The 27,281-nt window shown below is 37.4% G+C and overlaps 1 protein-coding gene across 7 annotated transcripts; it reads left to right on the top strand.

The window, feature by feature from the left end:
- The first annotated feature begins 13,276 nt into the window (after positions 1–13,276).
- Positions 13,277–27,172, top strand: LOC104093844 (uncharacterized). Of its 7 annotated transcripts, none has more exons than XM_033655532.2 (17): positions 13,277–13,428; positions 13,642–13,717; positions 14,342–14,432; positions 14,498–15,042; positions 15,140–15,419; positions 16,142–16,434; positions 17,924–18,100; positions 18,287–19,021; positions 19,123–19,217; positions 19,291–19,350; positions 19,492–19,580; positions 22,408–23,004; positions 23,109–23,183; positions 24,723–24,793; positions 24,886–24,943; positions 25,794–26,064; positions 26,183–27,172. In XM_033655532.2, the coding sequence occupies exons 4-17, from the start codon at positions 14,627–14,629 to the stop codon at positions 26,818–26,820; spliced, it is 3,855 nt and encodes a 1,284-aa protein (XP_033511423.1). In that variant the 5' UTR covers positions 13,277–13,428; positions 13,642–13,717; positions 14,342–14,432; positions 14,498–14,626; the 3' UTR covers positions 26,821–27,172. The 7 variants fall into 7 exon arrangements, with proteins under 7 accessions (XP_033511423.1, XP_018625512.1, XP_033511416.1 ...); XM_018769996.3 differs by having other exon boundaries at positions 14,342–14,428; XM_018769998.3 differs by lacking the exon at positions 13,277–13,428 and adding an exon at positions 13,445–13,512.
- Positions 27,173–27,281: the final 109 nt, after the last annotated feature.

The following is a 27,281-nucleotide window of genomic DNA, read 5'->3' on the forward strand; positions in this document are numbered from 1 at the left end:
ATTGGATAAGTGGTTCTAATCAATTTTCAACTATATTTCATGATTATATCTTAGATTTAACATCAGATTTATGAGAATCAAAGAGCAAAATTGAAAACAATTGTCAATGTTTTGAAAAATGAAGATTTGAGTTTTGGGAGTAGATTTGGACTCGGATTTGAAAATAAAATACATATATGGACTCGTGGGGTTATGGGTAGTCAGAATCTACCCTTGGACACGGATTGCGATCGGGCGAGCCCAAGGTTAATTTTTGTTGACTTTTTGATAAATACATAAAGATCATAGTTTTATCTATTGTAATTAGTTTCTACTGCATTGTTTGATATTATTAAGTCATTTTTTATTAGATTTGAGCCGTGTGGAGGCAAATTTTAGGGAGAAAACTATATTCGAGAGTTAATTTGGCCCAGTTGAGGTAAGTATCTTACCTAACTTTGTGGGGGGGGGGGGGAGGCTACCCCTTAGGATTTGGGTTGATTGTGCTATTTGCGTTATGTGGAAGACGTGTACGCGAGGTGATGAGTACGTACACGAGCTATATGTGGTATTTAACCAGTTTAGGTTATTTAGACTCTTTCCATACCTTTAATTAAATTGTCATAACATGTTATATCTTTCATTTTTAATCTACTCTTGCATGCTTTATTGACATTGTTAGCACTTGCTCTACCTTTTACTTGTTATATTTGCTCTCATATGCTCTAGTTGAAGTTGTTAGCTTCCTTATTGTCTTATTACCTCTTTATTGTTGCATTACTCTTACTTGAAGTTGTTATCTCGTGGGAATTACTTTCTTGCTGGGTTATTGATGCTGAAATGGTAAAAACTATTATCACATTGAGGTTGAAATTGTTGATTTTTGAGATATCTTTCCTTGTTGAGTATTTCTCATTCATTATGTCATTGTTGGGATTCGTGTATACATTGTGGTTGCGCCATGTGCTATTTGTTATGGAAATATTGGTATTGTTGATTTTGGCAAGTTGTGGCATGTGGGCACTTTTGGTGCGAGTTGTTATTGTTTTGTGATATTAATACACATACGGTGGTATAACGATAAGGGTTGATACGCATGCGGTGAGACAAGGTGGGCTTAATACACGTGTTGCTAGTAAGGGAATTACTTGACGCCACTTGGTAAGATAAGGTGGGCTAAAACACGTGTAGCTATTTCGGAAAAATAATTTTTAAACTAAATGTAAGGCTCACGCGGTGATATATGGAAAGATTGTGATTGAAATCGTGAAATATGAATACGAGGCGGTACCTAGGATATGATTCTTGTTGTACATTCCATGTTGAAAAGGGCATATTGGTTGAACAGTTCTTATTGTTTCTTCAATGTTTTACTTGTAATTATCCGTATTTGCCTCCTTGTTGTTTCATCGTGCGTTTACTCCTAGTTGCCTTTATTTCTTAAATCTCCGTTGTTAACTTACATTATTGAAGTGTGTACTTGTCATTCACTTCCTCGATTCCCATATTTAGATTATGATATACTCTGTTTAGTTTCTTTTCTCTTAGTAGGTGTCTTGATCTGGCCTCGCCACTACCCTACCGAGGTTAGGCTTGATAGTTATTGGGTACCATTGTGGTGTACTCATACTACGCTTCTGCATATTTTTTTTGTGCAGATCTAGGTACATTTGTCCGTGCTGGATGCCAGTGATTGATTAGCTACTTTCGGAGACTTCAAGGTATACCTGCCTGACGTTCGTAGGCCTCGAAGTCACCTTCTGCTTTTTAGATATCCTACTGTTTATTTCTTGTTTCAAAACAATATTATATTCCGATACTATTAGAACATTCTTGTAGAGCTTATGACTTTGTTCCACCAGGTTTTGGGAAGTTGTTGACGGCTGTACAGTTGAGTTTTATTGTGATAGTTTAATGGTTAAATTGAGGTTTTATTATTATTTATGTTATTTCTCAATGTATGTTAGGCTTACCTAGTCTTAAAGACTAGGTGTCATCACAACATCCTAAGGTGGGAGATTGGGGTTGTGACAGAAACACATCTGTAGCCAACATTGCTTAACACAAAAAGCCTACGACTCTGTCTAACTATTACTCTAGTCTATAAAGCCTATAATGAAGTACTGAAAACACTGATTGTTTTTAAATACTGAAAGACTATAAAGTAATGATAATGCCCGAAAGAACTAGGGTTCACCAAATAGCAGGTACGAGAATCCTAGCGCTTTGAATCGTCAACCTATAAATCATTACATGCATCGTGAGATGTAGGCCCCGGGCAAAATGGACATCAGTATATTTGAATTGCACTGGTATGTAAAGAAACTGAAAGAAAGAACTGTAAATACTGAAACTGAAACTAAATTGATAACTTATAACTAATAACTGAATTGACAACTGATGACTGATAACCGAACTGATAACTAATAACTAATAACTAAACTGAATAAAGGAAGTAACGATATGAATACTTGCTCTTCTGAATGATGAACCACCTATTTATCCGAATAAATAAATTGCAGCCTATGGCCCAATATATATGTTCACAAGTTGCGGCCTTGGACCCAAGTATACTTATACATAATTGCGGCCTCAGACCCAAAGATGCATAAAGCATAAATTGCAGCCTCAGGCCCAAAGATGCATAAAGCATAAACTACAACATCAGGTCCAAAGATGCATAAAGCATAAATTGCGACCTCGGGCCCAAATACATGTGTTCAACATGTAGGGATTTGAAATCAGGAGCTGAGAATCATACGGTAATACATGATATTGAAATATTGAACCATACTGAGTTACATGATGCTCGAATGTTGAATAGAACTAGACTGAGACATGTATTCATAATAAACTGATTTGTCATAACTCATACTCATAGGATATTGAACGAAGTATGAAACTATGTCATCTAGAGAATAGAAGTTCTATAACTATTCATGGAATTGAGGCATAACTACTTTCTGAGGCAATTCGTAATAGTCATAAAGAATGAGACGTAGGGAGAATCATAAACATTCCCAAACGTAAAGAGAGTTAGCCTCACATACCTTGACTCTGGCCTTTTTAAGCGTATCACAATATTCGTCTCCTCTTTCAACGATAATCTATGTCAATATATATCAAGAGGAACCAATATTTTAACACCAATGCTCATGTTTTAGTCACTGGGGAATTGTATCAAACACCTTATGGCGTAAAGCCTCAACACCCTTATTAATGGTATTTTCTTCACCTAATTCTCATTCTACTACTTCTAGTTGATTCTACAATCCCAAATATATGTAACTACTACCATCTCTCATCACCCGAATGTTTACAACAATCTTAAGTCAACAACGCAAAACCCTAGCATAGTTCATATTATTCTCGTTATCAAACCCATTAACTATTCTCCCAAGAATTCATCAATTCACAACTATAAATGATTGGGGGGGGGGGGGTTAGAAACATTGCCTTTTTCAAGTTCAATCCGCTTGAATTCGAGTTCTAAGATTTTTTTCTCAACAATAATGTCTCGATTGAATATCTAATGATTTGAAGGGTTTACCCATGTTAATAAGGAGTTGGAGAACTAAAATTAATTTATAATCATCATTAGAACTTACCTTGGATGATGGAGGGACCTTGGAGGAAGTTGGGTTCTTGAGAGCTCCCCTTTCTAGAATAAATCTACATGTTTGGGGTTGTAGGGAACGGGGTAGGGTTTAAATAAGTGTACACGTACCAAAATTGAGGAGGAAATAAAAGTGGCTCGAATAAACATCGTCATCGTGGGACATTATCAGAGGCGCCAAAAATAACAGTGCAAGGCGCCACCAGAGGCGCCACAACTACATGGCCTTGTATCGTCAGGGGCGCTAAAGTTAATGCTCTGGATAGTGTCTTGCACTATCTAAGGCTTTGAGTTTTCATGGCCTTGCACTGTCTAAGGCTGTGAGTTTTCATGGCCTTGCACTGTCTAAGGTTGTGAGTTTTTATGGCCTTGTACTATTTAAGACTAGAAGACAAACCTTTCATAAACTTAGTCGATTCTATCGAATCTTATGCACCTCACTCTCCGTCTTGACTCTAAAACAACTATTTCCACCCATATTCATCCCGATAGGACTTCAGATGCCTAAAATGTCACATTAATACTCATTTAACACATCCACACCTAATCTAAATTTCCGGAGTGTTACATTATCTCCCCCTTGAGATCATTCATCCTCGATTGATTATCCTGATTGTAACTATGACAAACTCTAGACCTTAAACAAGACTGATGGAAACATGTGAACAATGAAATGTGATGAACACATGCATACTAAATTGAATGAATACATGATTTTTGAACTGCTGAGATATTGAACTGAATAGGTGCTGAACTGAATAAATACTGAACTGGTTGAATACTGAAAGACATGGAGATTATAATATAAGATCTGAATGAAAAGATTAGTTACCTTCAACATTTCTCCAAAACACCTGCCAGCTAACAAAGCATAACTCAAGCCTCACAGGGAATCATAATACGCATGACATGAAACATATACGTGAATATTTGTTATCATGGATACGTGAATACTGAACTAACATGGATATATGAATACTGAATTGGCACGAATATTTGAGTACTGAACTGACATGATATCTAAGCATTGAACTGACATCAATATTTGAGTACTAAGCTGGCAAGAATATCTGAGTAATGGACTAATATGAGTATCTGAGTACTAAATTGAAATGAATGTTATAACATGAGATCTGAATACTGAAAACATAAATATCGTGACATGAGATCTGAATACTAGAAATGTGAATATTATAACATGACACGTGAAATATTGGGTGTACAGCCGCCAATTCTTGTGGCAACTCTAACTCATAAGCTATTTGCTCAATCCTTCATATGAACCTATACGACCCGATGTATCTAGGACTGAGCTTTCCTTTCTTCCCAAATCTTATAACACCTTTCATAGGCGAAACTTCTAGAAATACCCAATCATCACGTTGAAAATATAGGCCTCAATACCGCCGTCTGAATAGGACTTTTGGCTACTCTGAGCCATCTTCAAACGCTCTTAAATCAACTTGACTTTCTCCATATCCTAATAGACCAAATTGGGTCCCAAAAACTCTGCTTCGCCAACTTCGAACCAACCAATTGCCGATCTACACCTTCACCCATACAGAGCTTCGTAGTAGATGTTATTATAAACAAACTCAATGAGAGGTATGTGATCATCTCGATTACCTTTAAAATCAAGGACATATCCTCAAATGTTTGAATAGTGTGCTCTGCCTGGCCATCTTTCTGAGGATAAAAAACGGTGCTGATGTTTACTCTTGTCTTAATCCTTTCTGAAAGGACTTCTAAATGTTCGTTGGAAACTGAGCACCACGATCTGAAATGATGGACAACAGAGTCCCATGCAATCAGACTATCTCCTGAATGTATAACTTAGCATAATCTTCTGCTGAATCTGTGGTCTTTACTGGCAAGAAGTGCGCTGACTTGGTAAGTCGATCTACAATCACCCAATCAAATCAGGATTTCAAAATAAGCAAGATAATCATGTTATAAAGTCCATATTTACCATCTCCACTAAAGAATATGTGTATTCTATGGTAAAACACTGGGCTTTCTGCTGCTCGATTTTCACTTGCTGACAATTTGGACACTTGGCCACAAAGTTTGCGACGTTCTTTTTCATGTCGTTCCACCAATAAATCTCCTTGAACATGATACATCTTTGGGTAACATAGGTGGATAGAATACCTAGAATTATGGGCTTCTAACATGATCCTTCCTCTCTAAGTCCATCTATGTCTGGAACACACAATCCGTCTTGGTACCTCAAAGTACCATCATATCCCCCTTATTCAAAAGCCATCGTTCTATGCTTGTGAATCCCCTCTTTTAGCTGCAACAAGTAGGGATCATCAAACTATTTCTCCTTCACTTCGGCTACTAATGAGGAACAAGTATTGTTCTGGACAACAACTCCACCATCTAGAAGTCAAACTCCTAGCTTGGCTAAGCAGTAAACTTCTTTCACCGTAGTTCTCTTGCCTGCCTCATTCATGAGCTATACTTCCCATACTTGTTTATCTTTTTAAGGTACTTCTTGAAAATACTTATAGCATTGATGAGAGCTAAGTCTTTAACTAGTACACCGAATATTAGAGTCTCGTGCAATGACACTACCCTCGTGATACATAACTAGGCATGATTTTGCAGGTTTTTTGTGATCGTTATATCAACAATAACTAAGCTCGACGATCATTCTACTCACTTCGTGTTTCTTACACACACTATGCACATTCTTTGTGGTAATTATATCATTTTTCCCTCATTACTAAATTGAGTTTTTTTTTAATCTCATGCTAACTTTTCGGATTTCAAATCTCCAGCTGGACGTACTGACGACTTTCATATCTCCCCCTTAGACCAAAGGTTAATGTTTTATACTTGCAGATCCTTCTATTTTGTTGGGATCCGAATAACTTTCCTTATTTTCTGTAATTATTTGCACTTTATGTCAATAATGACTCATCTTGCGACTTACTTCCAAGCAATCTTTCTTACTAGAAAAAACTAAATTACTTACATAAACAGAAAGCTAATGTATTGACAACTATCATACACAATCTTAATGATTTAACTCTGCTTACACTGTCAATCTTGGAGAAATCCCTATTCGATAACTCTTAAATGTTGTTCTTCTATAGTTTGCTCTATTACTGTCTAGTTGATCTTTTTTCCTTCCACCGTCACTGTACTTCGGGTTTAACTTAAACTTTGTGGGTTCTAATACGCATTCGATATTTCCAACTGTTACCCACTCACTAGTATTAACATGGCTATGTAAATCAAATTGTACCTCTACTAGCTATGCTGAAATTGCTAATTCATTGTAAACTACTCGAAACTTACTTACTATTCTTTTACTAATCACCTGCTAGCATCATGTTTTCTTGTTCTTCTTTGAATAACTAAAGGGAAGCATAAGATTATTCCTAACTTCCCTCACCATCCGACCCTATTATACGGCCACATACTATTTTTTTAAATTATGTACATGGATCACACTTAGGGAAATCTCATCTGTCTTAAACGAAATTGGAATATCTAACCCCAGACTTTCTATACACTTCAAAATTATATCAGCCTATAAATATCCAGGGTAAACACTAAATCACATACCTAAGGGGGAACTGTCATATCTTTTATCTCACAATAATAGCTGCTTCTTATAGTAACTTACTAACGTAGTACTTTTTAGTACTGATTTGGAAAAGTTTAAACTTAAAATCATTCCCTGAAATTCAATATTGGTTGCTATTGGTTCTCATTTCGTACATCATATCTTCTTAGTCATATGCATGAGTTGTACGAAAAATACATCTTTGGTAATATCAAATGTTTCTGACTCCTAGGTATTTTGCCCTTAGGCTCTTTTATGTCCAAAACTACAGTGATAAATTCTATACCTATTGCGATTAACTTCTTAACCAGTTACACTGTGGGGTCTGACATCTAAACTATCATCATTCAACCTGTGGCTCTATTTCCAGGAAGTAAATGAAATTGTTCTTAAACCTTCTACCTTGTTAGTTATTGAAATCTATGTTCTCCTACCTTATTTGCCATTGTTACTTTTGTGCCTCTAACCTTGTCTGTTACATTATCCATATGATTCTGCCTTCTTTATTACTGTTATCTGTGTACATTCTATTTCATTATTAGTGTTATTGGTATTCTGTCTACCTGGTTGGTATTGTTATACATATGCTTGGTGAGGATGAGATAAATGTATGAAGGGTATTGCCGTGCAATTTGATTTGACATACATGCATACAGTTTGTGAGGACGAGATAAATGCACGAAGTGTGTTACCGTGCCATTTGATTTGATGTCCTGAACATATTCCTCTTATTGTGAATTTTTGGATTAACTATGTTGTTATTGGTTATTGCCTTAACCCCCTCGACTTGAATTGTTAAGAAAATGGTTGGTTGTGATATTGAGGAACCTGATCATTATTCTTGCTATCTATATTGTTATTTTCAATTGTTCTCTCTACTTAAATTTAACTGCACGTGTTATATTAATGAGTATCTTTTGACTTAAAAACCTCATCACTACTTCACCGAGGTTAGTCAAGATACTTACTGAGTACATGGGTTCAGTTGTACTCATACTACACTTCTGCACCCTGTGTGCAGATATTCAGCGATGAGCGACTGAGGAGTACGTGACCCTTAAGATGTACCAGTTCTCCAGATACAAGCTACCATTTGTTCGTAGTAGTTTAGAATTTATATTTCTGTTTATGTAGATTTCAAATGGATGATGTATCTTTCCTTAATCTTTAGTTGTACTCTTGTTCTTAGTAGCCTGTGACTTGTACTATCAGTCTGTGAGATGGTTGAATTAAACTTTTTTAGCTATTTCGTTCATCATTTCTGTTGGTTTCTATTTATAGAAGTGACGTATACTGTTGGGCTTACCTAACATGTTGAGTTTGGTGTCATTATGACTGAGTGTGATATTGGGTCGTAACATAAAAGTTCGTTCGAAAATAAAAAAGCTTAAATTAATCAAAATGCAACGTTCTTCTTTTGCAATAGAGATTTATTTTAGTTTAATCTATTTGAAACATTCCCATACTATTTATCATTGATCCAGAAAATAGAATAATGTCACGACCTAAAATCCCACCTTAAGGATCGTGATGGCACCTAGTCCCTAGGACTAGGTAAGCCTAACCCATGCTGAGAATTAATAGAATTAACCAACTTAACTGCAAATTATTAAATGATAATTTAAATGACATAGCTGAACCAAACATCAGTCATACAACCCCAAAACCAGTAGTACAGAGTCATAAGCTCTACCGAGTATACTAAAATCTCTAAATACAATACTTTTCTGGAATGCAAATAAACAATAGTAATTAAAGACAACAGAAGGTAACTCTGAAGCCTGCGAACGCAATGGCAAGTATACCTTGAAGTCTCCGCAAGAAATCACAAGCAGCTAACTAACATCCGGCATGCTCCGAGGTACCTGAATCTGCACAAAAATATGCAGAAGCGTTGTATGACTATACCAAAATGGTACCCAGTAAGTATCAAGACTAACCTCGGTGGAGTAGTGATGAGATTCAAGTCAAGACACATACTAGACAAATAAACCTGTGCAGAATATCAATATAAAGCTAACAAGCGGAAAAACAAAGTAATAAATGGCAAAGAAGGGTAATCATGTGACAAAATAATCAAAACACATATAATACACAAGTGAAAGCAATTAAGAAAAAATAATGACAGTTCTAATCATCAAACTGTTCCGCCAGAGGAATCACAACAAGAATCACCCCGAGGTACCACACCTCAACTATCACAAATCACGAGTTCCAAATCACAAATCATATACATATGGCATCTTGTGTCCATATTATCGATCACAATAGCACGGATAACTCACGTGCCAATAACATTAGTATCGCATATCCGCACGGATAATTTACGTGCCTTTAGTAACAATATCTCATATCCGCACGAACAACTCATGTGTTACCAGTCTAATCCACACACAGAAGGCAGATATACAAGAATACATGCACATGATCAATGAACATCAAGATTTATACTCCTGGACTATTATAGATGACATGTTACAGTGTATGCATGTGCAAGTGTATGATCACAATTACGAATTTATGCATAAGAATAACTCAACAATGGAAGAGATAACATGTAATAATAACTACAATTAAAGGCATAAGAGTAAACTCAACAATGAAAGATATTCCATGTGATAACAATTTCAATTGAATGCATATAAGAATAAACTCTATAATGGAGGATATAACATATAATAATAACTTCAATTAAATTCATATAAGAATAAACTCGACAATGAAAGATATAACATGCAATAACAACTTCAATTAAATGCATATAAGTAATCTAAGAGTCATAATCGGTCAATTTTCATATATAAACCTGTGTACACACTCATCACATTATGTACACGTCTTCCATATAATCCAAATAATGCAACTAAACCAAATCCTACGGGGTAATTTCCTCCATACAAAGCTAGGCAATACTTACCTCAACTAGGCCAAATCAACACATAAAAATAGATTTTCCTTTAAAATTCACCTCCATGCGACTCAAATCTAACCCCAAAGTGTCTTAATATCATCAAGTAATGCGAGAGAAACTAATTTTGATTAACAAAGTTAAGATCATTACACAATTCCCCAATAGCCAACCCCAAGCCCGCCCAGTCAAAACCCGAGTTCAAAGGTAGATCTCGACTACCCATAACCCCACGAATTCATATATGTATTTTATTTTTTAATCCGAATCCAAATCGACGCTCAAATCTTAAATTTTTATTTTTTAAACAAAGTAAAAAATCCCCAAAAATCCCCTTCAAATCTCATAATTTGGATGTTAAATCTCATAAACAATCATGTATTACAATTGAAATTGGATATAAATCATTTATCCAATGGTTTGGTATGAAAATCTCAAAATCGTCTCCCACCGAATCTAGGGTTCTAAATTATGATAAATGAAGTTAAGTCCCGAAATTCAACCCTTATGTTCAACTATAGGAGTGGCAAATGCGATATGGGGTTCGCAAATGCGAAGAATGCATCGCAAAAGCGATGCCTGCTGAACTCAGGGGATGTCGCAAATGCGACACAAACTTCGCATTTGCGAAGTCCTCCCCTTCTGCAAAAACGATAAGTTGATCGCAAATGCGACCTTCCCTGCCCAGGAGTCCTAATCGCAAACGCGATCCCAAGTTCGCAAAAGTGAACTCTGCAATCCCTCAGCCCACCTCGCAAAAGCGAGGTTCGCAAATGCAGACAAGATCTCGCATTTGTGAGACCTGAAGCATTAGACCAAAAACCAACAAAATTGAAACTCATTCAAACATTCTAACACGCACCCGGAACTCATCCGAGCCCCCGGGGCTCCAAACCAAATATTCACACCAGTCCATAAATATCATATGAACTCGTTCACGCGATGAAAATACTAAAATAACATCCGAAATTACGAATCGAAGAAAATTACAATGAAACTCTACAAGTTCTAAAAAATAACCAAAAATCGAAATCCGAACTTGATAGCCATAAAGTCAAACCATGGTCACAAGCTTAAGAAATTTCTAAGCCTTCAAATTGCCAACTTTCGACAAAACAAGCCAAACCATCTTAGGGACCTCCGAATTCAATTCCGGGCATACGTCTAAGTCCAAGATCACCATCCGAACTTAACAGATCCATCAAAACTCCGATCCGAGACCAATTACATAAAAGTCAAACTTGATCAATTCTTCCAACTTAAAACTTCTAAAATGAGAATCATTCTTTCAAATCAACCCTGAATCCCTCGACAACCGAAAACGACCATACATGCAAGCCATAATACATGATATAAATCTACTCAAGACCTTAAACCACATAACGGAATGCTAAAGCTCAAAAACGACCGATCGAGTCGTTACAAATAATTTATATTTTGCTTGACAGGAAAAAAATAGATGTCTTAGGCCAGTTAGCGGATCATGTTTGTGTTTTCCGCAATTAACCTAAAACATTAGTTTTCTTATTCTTTTTAAAAAGAACTCTTACACATTCTTGTGAAAACTAAAAAGGAAGTAAGATATTTTGTGAAATTGAAGTAATGGGGTTATAAAAATGAAATAAATTTTGAGTCGAACATATTAATTGAGATGATTAAAGACTTCTATAGGCAGAGTTTCTTTATATGGTTAGTTAAATAAGATCAATAATCATCATTTTCAATAACTTATACTTTTACTTCAAACTTTATTTTATACTAACTCAAATACAAATTTTTGATATATTACTTATGCGTTCTTTTAAAAAATATTATCCTCATTGAGACGAGTTGCATATGTAGCGTGCCTATGGTGAGACTAGTTAAATATATACGACAACATAAAGTGTTTTTAATAATATCATATTTGAAAACAAGTTTTTAACTTCTTTTTTTTGTTTTTTTGTTTTTGAAGACATTCATATCCAACATAATTACAATAATCACTAATATTAGTGACAGAGTTAACGAATCAAATAATACAAGCAATAAAAACAGCTAAAGACAATTATTTCATGCAATTTTCTCTTTAGAAATAAAATGGAGCAATTTATGCAAAATACCCATTGAGCTTAAACTAATTACCCTTCTCTATTCATTTGAAAACTAGTTACAATATATACCTACCCAATTAAAACTAATTACCCAACCTAACATAACCTGATTTGACTTGGTTGGATTGAATTGATTTGGCTTGGCTTGACTTGATTTGGCGTGGCTTGGCTTAGCTTGGAGTGAATTGGCTTGGCTTGGCTTGATTTTAGTAGCTTACCTTGACTTTATTTGGTTGGAAGGGTTAGGTATTAAAAAAAAAAGGAATTTTCAGAAACCACTATTGTTTAGTGACTATTAACTTCATATATCTACCATATACATAATTACTTCATATAACTACTATTCAGTTGTTACGGTATTGTATTCACATGTATTCGCGCTGCTGTATTCATGAATACAACAGCAAAAAACGCCTAAAATTAGGGCAGTCCAGCTGTACGCGCATGTATTCACATGTATTCGCGTCATATATTCATGAATACAACGGCAAAAAATGCCTAAAATCAGGACAGTCCAGCTGTACGCGCATGTATTCAAATATATTCACGCTGTTGTATTCATGAATACAACAATAAAAAGTGCCTAAAATCAGGGCAGTCCAGCTGTACGCGCATGTATTCACATGTATTCGCGCCATGTATTCATGAATACAACAGCAAAAAGTGCCTAAAATCAGGGCAGTCCAGCTGTACGCGCATGTATTCACATGTATTCGCGTCGCTGTATTCATGAATACAATTGTACGCGCATGTATTCACATGTATTCGCGCCTTGTATTCATGAATACAGTAACGACAATCCCTTAAAAATAGGTATGTGCAGCTGTCTAAGAGAGAGGAAAAACATAAATAACGTATTTCATGCCTCAATGGCAGTATATACCATAAAATACTTATTTTGCTATAAAATATAAAAGTTAGCTATAGAAAATAATATTTTAAAATAATTTTGATTTATAATAAATAGGGTGTATACATTTGTTATAGGAGGTAAAATTATTTTTTAAAAAATGGGTAGGGAGAAAGATAGGGATAGCTAAATAGTTTGCTGATCCCCAATAAAATGGGCTAGTGGATTAAAATTCGAGGCCCAAAATGTAGGTGCAAAAGCCATTTGGTCCATTTGTCAGTTTCGGGCTTAAGAAAATCAAATTTCGGGCTAAAATCCGGCGAATGAACGAAAAAAAGATCCACGTTGTTGCTTGACCGACCTCCTTCCACCGATCAACGACTCTTTCGACCTTCCGCCAATGTAATAATTTTTTTTCTATATTTATTTCATGCGAATATATGATACACAAATTTATATCTGAATATTCATTTCGTTTTTGAATGTGTACGATATTCCTTTTCTATTTTTACTTTCCTTTTGAGCTAATTATTATGTTTTTTTACAAAATCGAACTTGTCAAAACCCTAATTGAACCCCGAGCTACTTTAATTTTTTTAAAATTATTTGTTTCAGAATTTTCGTATCCAAGGCTGTACAGATCACGTCGTTGTTTGAGATTTTAGTGTATTTATACAGTTTAAGCTGCCAGGTAAAGTATATTATATTTACTTTTGTTGCTTTTTTGTTAAATTTGTCGAATTTTGTTTATATTTTTATCTTTTTGGCATTTTGTCCAGAATTGTGGCTGTCAAATCTGAGTCTTTGATCACAGTAGAATTATTATTTGCTGAGCTGTTTTTGTTTTATTTATTTTGATATTAATAGCATATTTTCAAAATAGAAAGTAGATTTAAGGTTGAATTTGATAAGATTCTTAAAATTGTCTGCCACTTGATGAATGTTATGGTTGAACTTGGGAAGTGCAACAAAAGAAAAACTGCAGGCTATTAAAAAAATTATAGTAAATGTAGCAGAAGAAGTATCAGTGGACCTTGTTCAGCAACATTGCCCTGAATTCAAAATTTATTAGTATTATTTAATAATCGGATATGAGTCTCACCGCTTGTTTTGTCCACTGCTGAGTGCTGGCAGTATTCAGCTTTTTGTTGGTTGAGTACTTTAAAAAGTGAATAGTAGTTTGTGTATAGCAGCTCTTGGAATGCAAGAATATTTCACGTCGACAACAAGTTTGTCGAGTTATTCATTTATTGAGTTTCTAATTAGTGGTTTCGACATTTATGTGCATCCTTATGGCGTTTGTTATTGTCGGCAGATTTTGGTTTTCTTGCTGAGCTTATATATATACACGTGTAAACACACACAACAGACATACTTTATTGCTCCGGACTTAGAGCCGTTAGTAGGTTAGTCAGCTTTTCGTTAGTCTTGGACTTGTGGGTTTCATGTTCTCATGATGGTATCCTTGCAGGAGTACTGCATTCAGAACACATTTATTAGGACATTGAGCTGGTTTTCATGCATTGTTGTTGAAGAGCAGTGCCATGCACAGCTGTGTTCACTGGGTGGGTTACACAAAGAGTGTCAGAAAATTGATGCAATGTCAGCATCTAGTAAATTTGATCTATCTTCCAGTAGTCCAGATAGGCCACTGTATGCCTCTGGGCAGCGTGGATCCTATGCACCTGCTTCACTGGATAGGTCGGGTAGCTTCCGTGAGAACATGGAGAATCCAATCTTATTTTCTCTTCCAAACATGACGAGAAGTACTTCAACAGTAACACGTACAGATGCCGTTAACTTTTTCCAGTGCTTACGTTTTGATCCAAAAGCTATGGTTACTGACCACAAACTTAATCGGAATATTGATTTCAAGCGGCTCACCAGTTTAGCTTTAGGTGTGCCAGTGGAGGATTCTCCATTGGTGTCTTCTAAAGGCAAACTGTTCCCTTCTCCCTCTGCGGAGGAGGCCAGACGGCTGAAGGCTGGTCTTCGTGAAAGCTGCACTAAAGCTAGGTAGTTGCTTGGATACTGTGTTCTTTTTGTATATGCTTTCCCTAGTCAACTAGTTTTTCTAGAGATATTGTACTCATATAAATCCATGACATACCAGGGAACGTGTGAAGATATTCACCGAATGTTTATCTGTGCTCAACAAATGCTTTCCAAGCATCCCATCAAGGAAGAGATCTCGGTCTGATTCCCTATCAAATGACCGACACGTTACATTATTCCCAAGTGATCGGTCAGTTTCAGGGACAAGCATTGGTAAAACGGGTACGCAGAGTCATTGTACTGCCAGTAGTTATGAGTTGGAGCAACAAAAGTCTGAAGAAAGAGTTAAAACTGCTGCTCCAAATAAACGCACTCGAACTTCTATGGCGGATGTTAGGGTTTGTATCATTATTTTGTAATTTATTTGTATCTTTTTTACCTTGATTTAACTTCACTCTTCTGAGGTATTTTGTCTATATTGCTGGCCTTTTGATTGATTCCGCTTTGCAATCTTCTATGTATCTCCTGTTCCTGCAATAATATTGCTGAATAAGCTAGAGGAGTGTCTCATTTAGGAGAGAGTCTTCCTTTACTTTGCTCTTTATTACTAGGTAAGATCAGCTAAATGTGGGTAAACACAGTAACTACCTAATGAAGCTCAATAATTTTGGGTGTTGAAGTTGGATCTACCATTTCTTGCTAAAATGCTGGTTAATATTAATAAATGAACTAATGGAGTTGGATACTTGTCTCAAAAAAATAAAAATTTAAAAAGTTGGATATTATTAGCATTCAGATAGGGTCTTTCTTCCTATGCTAAAACTTCATTTGTTTGTTTGTGGAGTGAGATGCCAAGGTAGAGTTTATCGGGAGGTGTTTTTAATACTTGCCTTTTTGTTCAAACTTATAAGCAACTGGACAGATACTTGCTTTTGAAGTATCCTCTAAAGATATCTTTTTCCTGTAATAGACACGGTATATTTCGCTTTCCTTCTACTTGATGCTAATCTTTGGCTAGGCTGCGTGCTTCCTCACCTCAATTCATATCTTTCATCCGACTGTATGCTTGGAACCAGCTCGACATCCTCAACATTAAAAGATTTTTTGTTTTTGATTGTAGCCTGATGTACGGGCAAACACTCCCACAAGGCCGGCTGGGAACATGGATAGAGATAGGGAGATACTGAGGCTTCCAAATGGTAGCACAATTCAGGGAGAAGATCGTACGTCATCCATTGCTGCAGAGGGTTGGGAGAAGTCGAGGATGAAAAAGAAGCGTTCTGGAATAAAATCAGATGCTACTGGCTCCATAACGACAAAACCTATTGATGGCCACAGGGAACCGAAGCAAGGAGTGCAGCCGCGGCTTCCTAGTGATAGCCGATCAAGATTTACTGATACCCATGGCTTCAGGTAGTGCTTCAACTGTCAATGTTTAATTTAAAATCAGAGTGACACATGTGTTCAGGTTTTTTCTGTCATATCGTCTAAATGTTTTTCTGCAGGATCATATACACGTCCTTAAAGTAGTATTTGTTATTTTTTCGTAGACTACCTTTCTGAGATTAGTTGAGAAGTGCTTTCTCTCTCAGCAACAATGTCACTGTAACTAAATTGTCCCAATTGCTTAAGTCCAGAAAAGTAGTGGTCCTTTGCCACTTTTGGTAAAGTAAAAATTTGAAGTCTTTTTGTCATATGTAAACTGAAGCTTCTTACCCTTCTTATCTTTTGTGTTTGGAGAAAAGGTAGGGGTTGATTTGATATAATATCTTATGGTTATTTCAGTTGCTTTATTGAGTCGTTTTTTGTTCCTCTTTTATAATTAGGCACTTAAGAAGTCTTAAGGTGTGCTTGTGGGGCCATATGAAGTAGAGAGAAGTGAGGACGGCTATAGGAGTAGGAGAGAATTTTTTAATACCCTAATGTTGTTACTTACTTGTTAGTGAACTTCTTTTTGTGTCCAGTAAGCTGGCATGAGGACTCTCATGAAAAGCTGGGTGTTACTCAATGTCTGTTACGGATTTATGCATCTGTTGTCATGACATCTTGAATTGTTACCTTATGTTAAAATTTCAGTTTATCCTTTTTTTGATCAAGTAAGAAATATATTCAGTAATAATCGCAAAAGCTTATGTATACAAGAGGTATACCAAAAGATAGAGAACTTACATTTTTTTGGGGTGCTAATTATCGACATTTCAGGCATAATTGCTGACATTTTAGGTAGTTATTGGAAGTTTGTGCTCTAAAGAAATGGCACAGTACTTATTAACCCATACATGGAACTGCTAAATTTTATGGTAGTGGCATAACTATATTTGACCCTCAAAATTTCCTTTGACAAGCCATGACAAGTAACTTCCTATTTCTGGCATGATTGTGTTTCATCTTGCATCGTATTCTATATGGGATTGATGTGAAGTTGAAGAAATTGGTGAGCTTTAGCCTTCAGTTAATCGTTCGTGCTAGAAATAAGATGGTGAATTTTGAATACTGGACATGCTGTTTAGTTTCCATCATAGTATTAGCCCTCAAGGTCAAGAGATATATACTTCTTTTGAAAGTCAATTTGGTTATCTTACATTCTTACTGGGAGGTAGTCAATTCGGTCAAACAGGGTTTTGGTGAGTTTATAGAAGAAAGTATCTTCTTCCATGTGTCATTGGAGATGTAATAGGAAAAGTTATTACTAACTTTTCAAAAAAGGAAGAGTTATAATTTGATGAGAGCAAATACCATGCTTCATGGATACGCATTATTCAATTGCTGCGCATTTAAATCTTTTTTCTCATGAAGGTTCAAGATCATTCTTGTGAAGGCATAAGTGGTAAAACTGTAATTTTTTGTTATATTCAGAAGCACTTCTTGTTATTTTGAACTGATCTTCTTTTGGTTCAATTAGACATGGGCTTGCTCCTGGTGCTGCTGGAAAAGCTGATGGTGCAACACAGCATGTTACCTTAGGCGTACGTTCTTCCCTGTCTAAGATTGACCAAGATAACCATCTTCATCTCCTAGATGGGAGAGATCGTCCTCTTGGCTCAGAGAAAGAAAGGGTGAATCTCAAAGCAGTCAGCAAGTATGAGAGACCCTTTTTCTGCACTTCCTTTTTCATTCATTTTGGTTGAATTTGTAGACTGGTCTTTGCAATTTCTTTTGCGAGCTTATGCTTTAAAAAACTGTTACGAGAGATTTCTTTCTCTAGGTATTCTTTTCCTCCTATTTTTACATTCCTTACACAGTTTTATCTGTTCTATTCATCCAGTACAATGAAAGCAGCTGCTCGTCAAGAATTCACATCCCCTAGCCCTACATCGAGCACGAAATTGAATTCTGCTACTAGGGCTCCACGATCAGGTTCAGGCGTTGCACCAAAGTTATCTCCTCCGGTTCAGCGCGCAGCTGCTGCAAATGATTGGGAAATCTCTCAATGCACAAACAAACTTCCATCTGCTGTTGGGGCAGGTAATCGCAAGCGCAACCCTTCTACAAGGTCCTCATCACCACCTGTTGCTCAATGGGCCAGCCAAAGGCCCCAGAAGATATCTCGACCCGCAAGAAGGAACAATTTTCCCATTGTTCCGAATAATGACGAAATATCTACCCTGGATACCACAAGCGATGTTCTACGTAATGAGAGACATTTGTCTAGCTCTTCCCCTCAACAGAAGTTAAAAAGTGATGTCTTCTCTCCAGCTGTATCTGAAACTGAGGAATTAGGAGCTGCTGAAGTCAAGTCTAAAGACAAGAGCAAGAGGTCTGACGAAGTGGATGAAAAAGCTGGGAATGTGCAAAAGATGTCAACACTGCTGCTACCGCCAAGGAAAAATAAGGTGGTTAGTGGACAAGACTTTGGAGATGGTATTCGCAGGCAAGGGCGGAGTGGCAGGGGGTTTACCTCCACTAGGTCCCTAATGCCATTGATGGCTGAAAAGCTTGGCAATGTTGGGACTGCAAAACAACTTAGAACCTCTAGACATGCTCTGGACAAGACAGAAAGGTTGAACATTCTCTCCTTTCCAATTGACAGTTGGTATGCTTTTTCTGCTACATTTTGGTGCAACAGAAAAACTTATGATTTTATGCAACTACTTGGTGCAGCAAAGGAGGCAGACCACCTACAAGAAAGCTCTCTGATCGTAAGGCTTATAAACGACAGAAGCTTGCCACGATGGATGCTGCAGCGGATTCTCTAGGTATTGTAGCCTCAATGTAGGTTTGATTACTATAGGTGCTGAATTATTGATTTTTATTGTTACTTCTCCTTAGTTGGTTCAGATGATGGCCATGAAGAGCTATTGGCTGCTGCAAGTGCTGTTACTAACACTGGTATACTATCAGTCACCTGCTTTTTCTAGATTTCTTTGGAAAAATCTATCTTTTTGGCACTGACTTAACGCGTTGCTATTTACTTATTTATTGATTTGTTGATTAAACAAAATCTTATTAATGATCCTATTTCTATTGCAGCTCAAGCCCTTTCGAGCTCATTCTGGAAGCAGATGGAGCCAATTTTTCGTTTTATATCTGAAATGGACACAGCCTTTCTGAGGCAACAGGTGGAAGGTCTTCTTTTTTAGACTTATGTATCTACTTATAAGCATATGAGCAACTTGTCTTCTTTTTTAGACTTGTGTATTAAATATGGATATTTGAGCAACTCATTTAGGTGTTATAATTGTGACGATAATGGCAAGATTGATCTCCTGCCATATCGATTGCTTATAACACATAGATATCAGCTTTTTTTTTGGGGTGCTGCCACGGGAACTGGAAATTGTCGGTATGACTATTTCCATGCATCACATTCTGTGGAGGAAAAAAAGAACTTTGGAAGTCTTTTATGTAATTCTTATCATGTATACATGTTAGTTGCTTATAGATATATGCTTTTTTCTTCCCCCACTCCGAATTACTTTTCATTATAGAGTCAAGTGGTGGCTGTCGTTGTTGCCATATCTTGTGACGATTATCCTTATATTACTATCTCTATTCATATTAAACATCTATAGTATAGTCTGTTTCGAAGGAGCTGAGAAGGGAAGGATTTGTGAACATCATCTTCCAATTGGTGTACCCTTTAATGCTCAAAATAAAATTGGAGGAGCAACAAAGTTCAGGTCTTCGAACATTCTTTAATCATCAAATATAAAAGTATAAGAAGTTGAATAATAAAAGAGGCGGGGGGGGGGGGGGTTGTCAGGTGGAAGGTGAACTGTTGTTTCAGTTTTGCATCTTACTCATGGATTGTATATGGCATGCATCTCCCCATCTCCAGGGGAAATGGAAAAAAAAGGTGGCCTTGTTACTATCCAAAAAAAAAAAGAAAGAAAGAAAGAAAGAAAAGAAAGCTGAAAATTCAGTGTTACCCTCCTTTTGTTTCTTTATAGCTCTGTTCTCGCTCTCCTAAAAAAAGAGTGAAGTTCCGCCCCTGTTTGAAGGCTAGCTCCTGCTTTGGAGCTTCATCACCACATCGCACATATTGGAAACAGCAAACTGAAAAGGGGAACTCAGTGAATAGACAAAGGAAAAAATGGATATGTTACCCAAAAACCATCCAATGTTTGTCTTTCTAAGGATTGATTTCCCTTGTAGTTTCTATTCATATTTAAGTTGGAAAACTGGAAGGGAGAAAGGAAGGGGGATGGGGGGTGGGAGTGTAGACCACTAGCCACTCACAACTGGTCCTCGTCCTTTTGCTGCACTTGTTTTCTTTAACTATTTGTAATTTTGAATGATGTTGACTCAGCCTTGGGAAAATCCATAGGCAAGTGTAAGTTAATTGATATGAGTGGTCGAGGGAAGCTCCCTTTCTTCCATTTCTAGGATGCGAAGCTATTATTTTGATGAGCATACTTATATTTTTGATAAGTAAAGATTCAAGAACGTATTAGATATTTCCAACAATAATAGAGTGCAGAAGAGGAGTTACGTGTGGGTTTAGTTGCATTACAAGTTGGGTTACGAACTGAGTAAGTCTAGCATGACAATCTACATATCTACATCTGTCATGTTGCACCAAGAAGTGAGCAAAACAACAAATCTATGTTCGAGACTAATTACATTTTCCTTGTTGCCCTAAAGAATTCTAATCTTCCATTCCTCCAAACAGTGTTATTAAAAGTCATTGCTTTGTTGCTTAAAGCACTGAAGCAAGCAAAATGAGGAGTTATTGCTGCTTGGATGAAGCTGTGTGCTTCAAGTAATGATACATGAAGTGATCTCAATGAGATGTGGTTGGTTCTTAAATCTCACTTCAACGAAGCATGCGCTCACTTCTCGCTTTCCGCTTCAAGTCCCAGGACCTTGTTTCTTTTTCTTTTTGTGCTTTGCACTTTCAAAAACAACGTTCCAAATGACCCGCCAAATACCCACTGGACTGGAATTTCATTCACTTGTTAATCTTCTGCTCAGACCCGTCCTGTAACAGCACTGGAGCAGTTCCAAAGTTGTGCAAGGCATAGACCATTTTAATTTCAATAGGGCAAACATCAAGATCCGGATCTGGTATGTGATTCTGTAAAGCAAGAAAGGGTGTTTTGACATCTTCAGATTGTTCCCCACATAAAGGGCATCTACTTCAAGATAGAAAACCCCTCTTCTGTAGATTTTGCTGTGTCATAAGTGCCTCTGTTGTCACTAACCATGTGAAGTGCACCACCTTGTAAGAAGCTGTATTCTTCCAGATTTTCTCTAAAGCCAGTTGGGGGTGGGAGAGTTAGGCTTGCTAAGATCGAGTAGCATGATCTGGAATGTTCCATTGGGTTGTCCTTTCCATAGGAGACAGTGCGGTGTAGACTGGAGAAGGGAGGAGTTGCTCAGCAGCTGTAAGAGAGACATGCCCTCTTAAGATACCAATCACTGCAGTTCCTCCTGAATGTGATGTCCCAACCTTGTTAGATATGAAGTCTGAAATCACCGAATAGGATTGGTAGAAACATTGTAGAGTTCTGGAAATTGTTCCTCGAGGGGAGAGGGACCAAGTGAAGAGTCTTGCTAGAAGCTGGATTTTCTCCCATTACCTTTTGAAAGCTTGATGAGCATTATATATATATTCTTTAATGTGAAATCACATGTCTCCATTTTCTTGTGTTAGAGTGACGAGCATTTACACGAGAGCATGCAGTTTATTTTGTGGAACATGTGAATTGGTTCCTCTATATTGTTGCAGTTTTACATTGGTTATTAGTGTGTACTTGCGATCGACATATCTAAAGTAGCATAGCAGGTCTCATGAATTTTAGTTGATCAATAATAGTGTGTGATAATATGCAGACAATTCAATACTGTAAAATAATACCATAGTTGCTCGATATCGCTAATTAGACTTCCCTCTACTTATGACTTTCTGATATACACTAATCCGTATTGTTCTTCTGTTAACAGATAAATCATGAGACTAATCTGGCAGCAGCAGCCTCTGTGACTTTTGATACTGATGCTTCCAGTTTAATTAGTGGTTTTGGGTTGAATGAAGTCGGGGGACAGACAAATGAAACACAGAGTTCCGATCTTACCTCAGAACATGTAGTCTCTGGAAAAAGTAAACCCAAGGGTATTTCCTTGTACCAGAGGCTGTTGGCTGCTATAGTACCTGAAGAGCTTTATTGCAATGGAAAGGAAGACCTTAACTCCAATGTTTATCGATCTGGATTTGAAATCGAGATGGATTCAGAATCTCATACTTCCTGTGGGCAGATGTTATATAGCAGTGAAACATCCCGATACTGTGCTTCTAATGGATACAGCATAAATGCTAATGGGTGTTCCGTTGATAATTTGGACTACATTAAGGCCGATAATGTTACATCCGCGTTCGAAATGGGGAATTTTTCAAGCTATGATCAGTCAAAAAATGGTCTACTTTCAGAACAACAAACAATGCCTGGCTTTGTTTGTTCCGAGTATCAGTATAATGAGATGTCAATTAATGAGCGGCTTCTCATGGAGATTCGCTGTATCGGAATATATCCGGACCTGGAGGTAGGTTGTTGGAATTTCAGCATGTTGCATAGTATTGTACTTTGAGCTATATCTTCTCAGAGTTTACTAATCCTTGTTTTGCTGATTGCTTATTCTGCATGTAGTCTGATTTTGCTGAGACTGGAAATGAAGAGATCAGTGCAGAAATTAGTAAATTACATGAGAAACACCATGAAATGGTAAGTTTTATCCTTTTTCTGAAGTCATACATCTTAGAAGAATCTCCTTTCCTCTGCCCGTCCTTGTTTACCCGACATTTCCTGTTACTCCCTTTAATTCGAGTCAACTGGTGATGGTCTGAGAATGAGTCAGCTTTTCAAGTCCACACATTCTTCCATCCTTAATGAGAAGGGATTGGATGCTTCCTCTTATGAGGTCGGATGTTATAAGCGTGAAGTTCAATTAGATTTTTTATCCCTGGTTGTCCATATCTATATTTTTCACAACACATTTGGGTGTCTGCAGTTAAGCTTCACAGAATATCTGTGACTATCAGCATTCTGAAGTCTATCTCTACGCTGGTGCTATATCCTACTTGTTGGAATAAGATATAATGATATAGGCCTGTTTGTTTTCACTTAATGGAAGTCTGGACCCGAGTCATTCAGATCTTAACCCCATTAAGTGAATATTGTTTTTTTCTCCTTTTACAACCATTTATTGGCTCTTAATATGTCTGACTCATTCAAATCTATTATAGATGTTCAATTCAGGTGAAGGTTACTTTTTATCACTACGCTGCCCACTACCATCCACCACCAATTTCTACTGCCCAACACCATTGCCAGCCACCATCATCACCTGCCGCCACTGCATAACTACCACTGTCAACCACCTCTACAGTGAGCCACCACCATGAAGCAACCACCGTCTCCGCCACCAACCACCTCCACACCAACTATCTCTACTGCTAGCCACCACCACCACCACCTACCTTCATTCCCAGCCATCACAACCAACACTTCTACTGCCAGCCGCCACCAACCACCACCACAACCAACCACCTTCGCCGCCATCCACCACCACCTCCACCACTAACCAACACCACCACCAACCAACTCCACCAACAACCAGCCGCACCACCAACCACCCCCTCCACTGACATTGCTGGGGCCGACCACCTCACCACCAACCTCAACCGCGCCACCACCATCGCGAACACCACCTTCGCCATCATCGACCACCACCTCCACCACTGACCAACACCACCAACCAATGCCACCAACCACCAACAACCAGCCACACCACCAACCAACCCCTCCACTGACACTGCTGGGCTGACCACCTCACCAACCAACCTCAACCGCGCCACCACCACCAACTACCTCTACCCCAGTTACCACCGCACAACCATCACCTCTAGCCACGAACGCACAACCACCACTAGCTGCCACTGCCACTCGCTGGTAGAGTGTGCTTCATTAAACAAACAGTTTTTGCAACACCTTGTAAATTAAAATTCTTCAATATCTTATGGATGTAATATTTAATTATTACTTTATTTAGATTTTAGATTTACTAGTCTTTAGAAAAGATAAACTTTGCCCATTCAAATACTGATCTAGAGACAACATCCTAATAGTAAGACATGTGTTCAGAATCAAACATCTTAATCTTAATAAAGACAAACAGGGGCTTAGTCTCCTTTATTGTTCTGAAACTTCCAAGCAATTGGTTTCTGTATTGGGAGCCTTACTCATGGATTGCCTATTCTGTAGGTTTCTAAGAAGAAGAGGATGCTTGGGAAACTGCTGAATTCAGCTACACAGATGAGAGAGTTACAGGAGAAGTACATAATTTTATGCTTCTTTCAGATGCCTAACCTTGATCTTTGCTTAGTACTATTCATTTTGGTAACAACTCAAATTATTTATCATACAGGGAGTTTGAACAGCGTGCTCTTGATGAACTGGTTGCAATGGCATACGAAAAATATATGGTAATTTGAAGCTTTTAAGCACTTTCTGTTCTTAAATTTAGATTTACATCCCTGGAAAAAAGGGATCAAGTGTAGTTAACTGCTTCTCTACTCGAGGGACTGGATTTCAGAGATAATGCACTATGTTTATGGTGAGAACTTCTGTTTCGTATTACAATGATGAATCAAGACTTCTTCATGTGAATATGGTCAAATTAATATGACCAAGATACATTTTCTGTTTCCATCTTTGGTGGATTTTTTTCTTTTTCTTGTTTTTCCGGGTAAAGGAGCTTGAAGCTAAGTAATGGTTGGTTCAGTAATTTATTTATACAGCTTGAGTTTTATGCGAACTTGTATCAGTTGCAAATTTTTACTTTGCTTTAGAAGTAAATTTTGTTCCTTACTGTTTCATGCAGGACTTCTATTAAACTTGCCTCTTTACTTTTCAAATTCTGCTTAAACAAAAACTGATGCCATGTTGTTCATCTGGTTTTGATCCCCAAAACCAAAACAGGAAGTTTAAGTTATAGTTTTAATTCTTGTATGTTACTTCCTGTGCTCCACATGTATTATTATTGTGACACAAGGTGATATTCTGCTGATGTACTTTGTCTGTGTCTTTGCGTAAGAAGAACCCACCACAGTTTTCATTGCCTTTCTGTGTACACTTTGTATTTCCTTCTTTCTTGTTCTTCAAATAGTTATGTATACATCAACTAACTTTGCCGCTAGTAGTATCATAGAAATATCTATTATAGTTTATATTGCTGTAATGCACTTCAGAACTGTGTGAAACATGAAATTGTCTTCTTAAATCTTGTAATTTGAATCTTGAAGTTGTTGAATTGAAATGATTTTGCCTCGACAGAGTTGTTGGGGCCCAAATGCTCATGGGATGAAGAGTGCTAGCGGGAAAATGGCCAAGCAAGCTGCCTTAGCTTTTGTCAAGCGAACTTTGGATCGATGCCAAGAATTTGAGCAGACAAGAAAGAGCTGCTTCAGTGAGCCTTTGTATAATGATTTGTTTCTTTCTGGGATATCCCGCCTTAGTGATGGACAAACAGATTCGAACACTGATGGCGAAGCTGGAAAATCTTATATCAGCACATCTGGCTGTTCAGGAGAAGCTAGAGTTTCAGGTATTCTTTTTTTCCTCTTCTATCTACGTGAATGTGGGGAACAAGTGTAGAATTATGAAGCATGGCATGTTAATTGAGTATAACACTCGCTTAAATTTTTATTATATCTCTTCTGCAGCTTTGGGCACACAGCAGAGCCCATCGCTAAACCAGGATATATCTTTTGAAGCCAATTTACCTTCTGAAGCCAGTAGGGTCAAGCGGAGGGAGTTGGAAGATGTTCTTGGTACTACCATTGGTGCTTCTTCAGGCATAGGTGGTTCACTTTTAAGCAGTGCAAAAGGGAAGAGAAGTGAGAGAGACCGAGAAGGAAAAGGAAATGGCCGAGAGGCATTATCCCGCAATGGAACAACCAAAATTGGTCGACCTGCCTCTTCCAATGTTAAAGGAGAAAGAAAGCCTAAGACAAAACCTAAGCAGAAAACTACTCAGTTATCCACCTCTGTCAATGGCCTTTTTGGCAAGATATCGGAGCAACCTAAATTGCTAGGATCTTCAATAGCAAGGTCAAGTGGTATAAGTGCCACTGGAAATGATAAGACTGGCTGTAACTTGGATGAACTAGAAGATCCCATTGACTTATCCGGCCTGCAACTCCCAGAAATGGATGTTTTAGGTGTCCCTGACGATCTTGGTGGTCAGGGACAGGACATAGGCTCATGGTTGAACATCGATGATGATGGATTACAAGATGATGACTTCATGGGCCTTGAGATTCCCATGGATGATCTGTCAGACTTGAATATGATGGTTTGAAGCTTCTTTTGCTGTATATTCCTGTTCATTACCATTCACTGGAGAAACCTTGTTGTCCAGATACGACCACCAATTACATGTGGGTTGTGTGACTGTGCAGTCCTTAAGTAGGGCTGCATATTCTTTGGGATACCTGTGTACCGCTACATTTTTGAGTGAACCCTTCGAGGAAGGAAGGGTTTTGTACCTATAAGTTGATGACTTTGACTGTAAAGATCTTTTTGTACAATGGTCAAGCCAGTACCGTAGTCGTAGTATGTAGAAACACTGTATTTGGTTTAGCAATACAGGTCAGGGAACGTCTTTTGTACATAGATTTTGATTTATCAATAAGATCACTTTTTACAAGTCATCCCATCCTCTACTCCAGTTATAATAATGCGTAAATTAATGTTTGCGTGCTCTGTTTTTTGTGTTTTTTGGCAAAACGTTCAAATTTCTATCATTATATGTAACTGATA

This window comes from Nicotiana tomentosiformis, chromosome 5 (genome assembly GCF_000390325.3).
Source record: "Nicotiana tomentosiformis chromosome 5, ASM39032v3, whole genome shotgun sequence".
Taxonomy (NCBI): domain Eukaryota; kingdom Viridiplantae; phylum Streptophyta; class Magnoliopsida; order Solanales; family Solanaceae; genus Nicotiana; species Nicotiana tomentosiformis.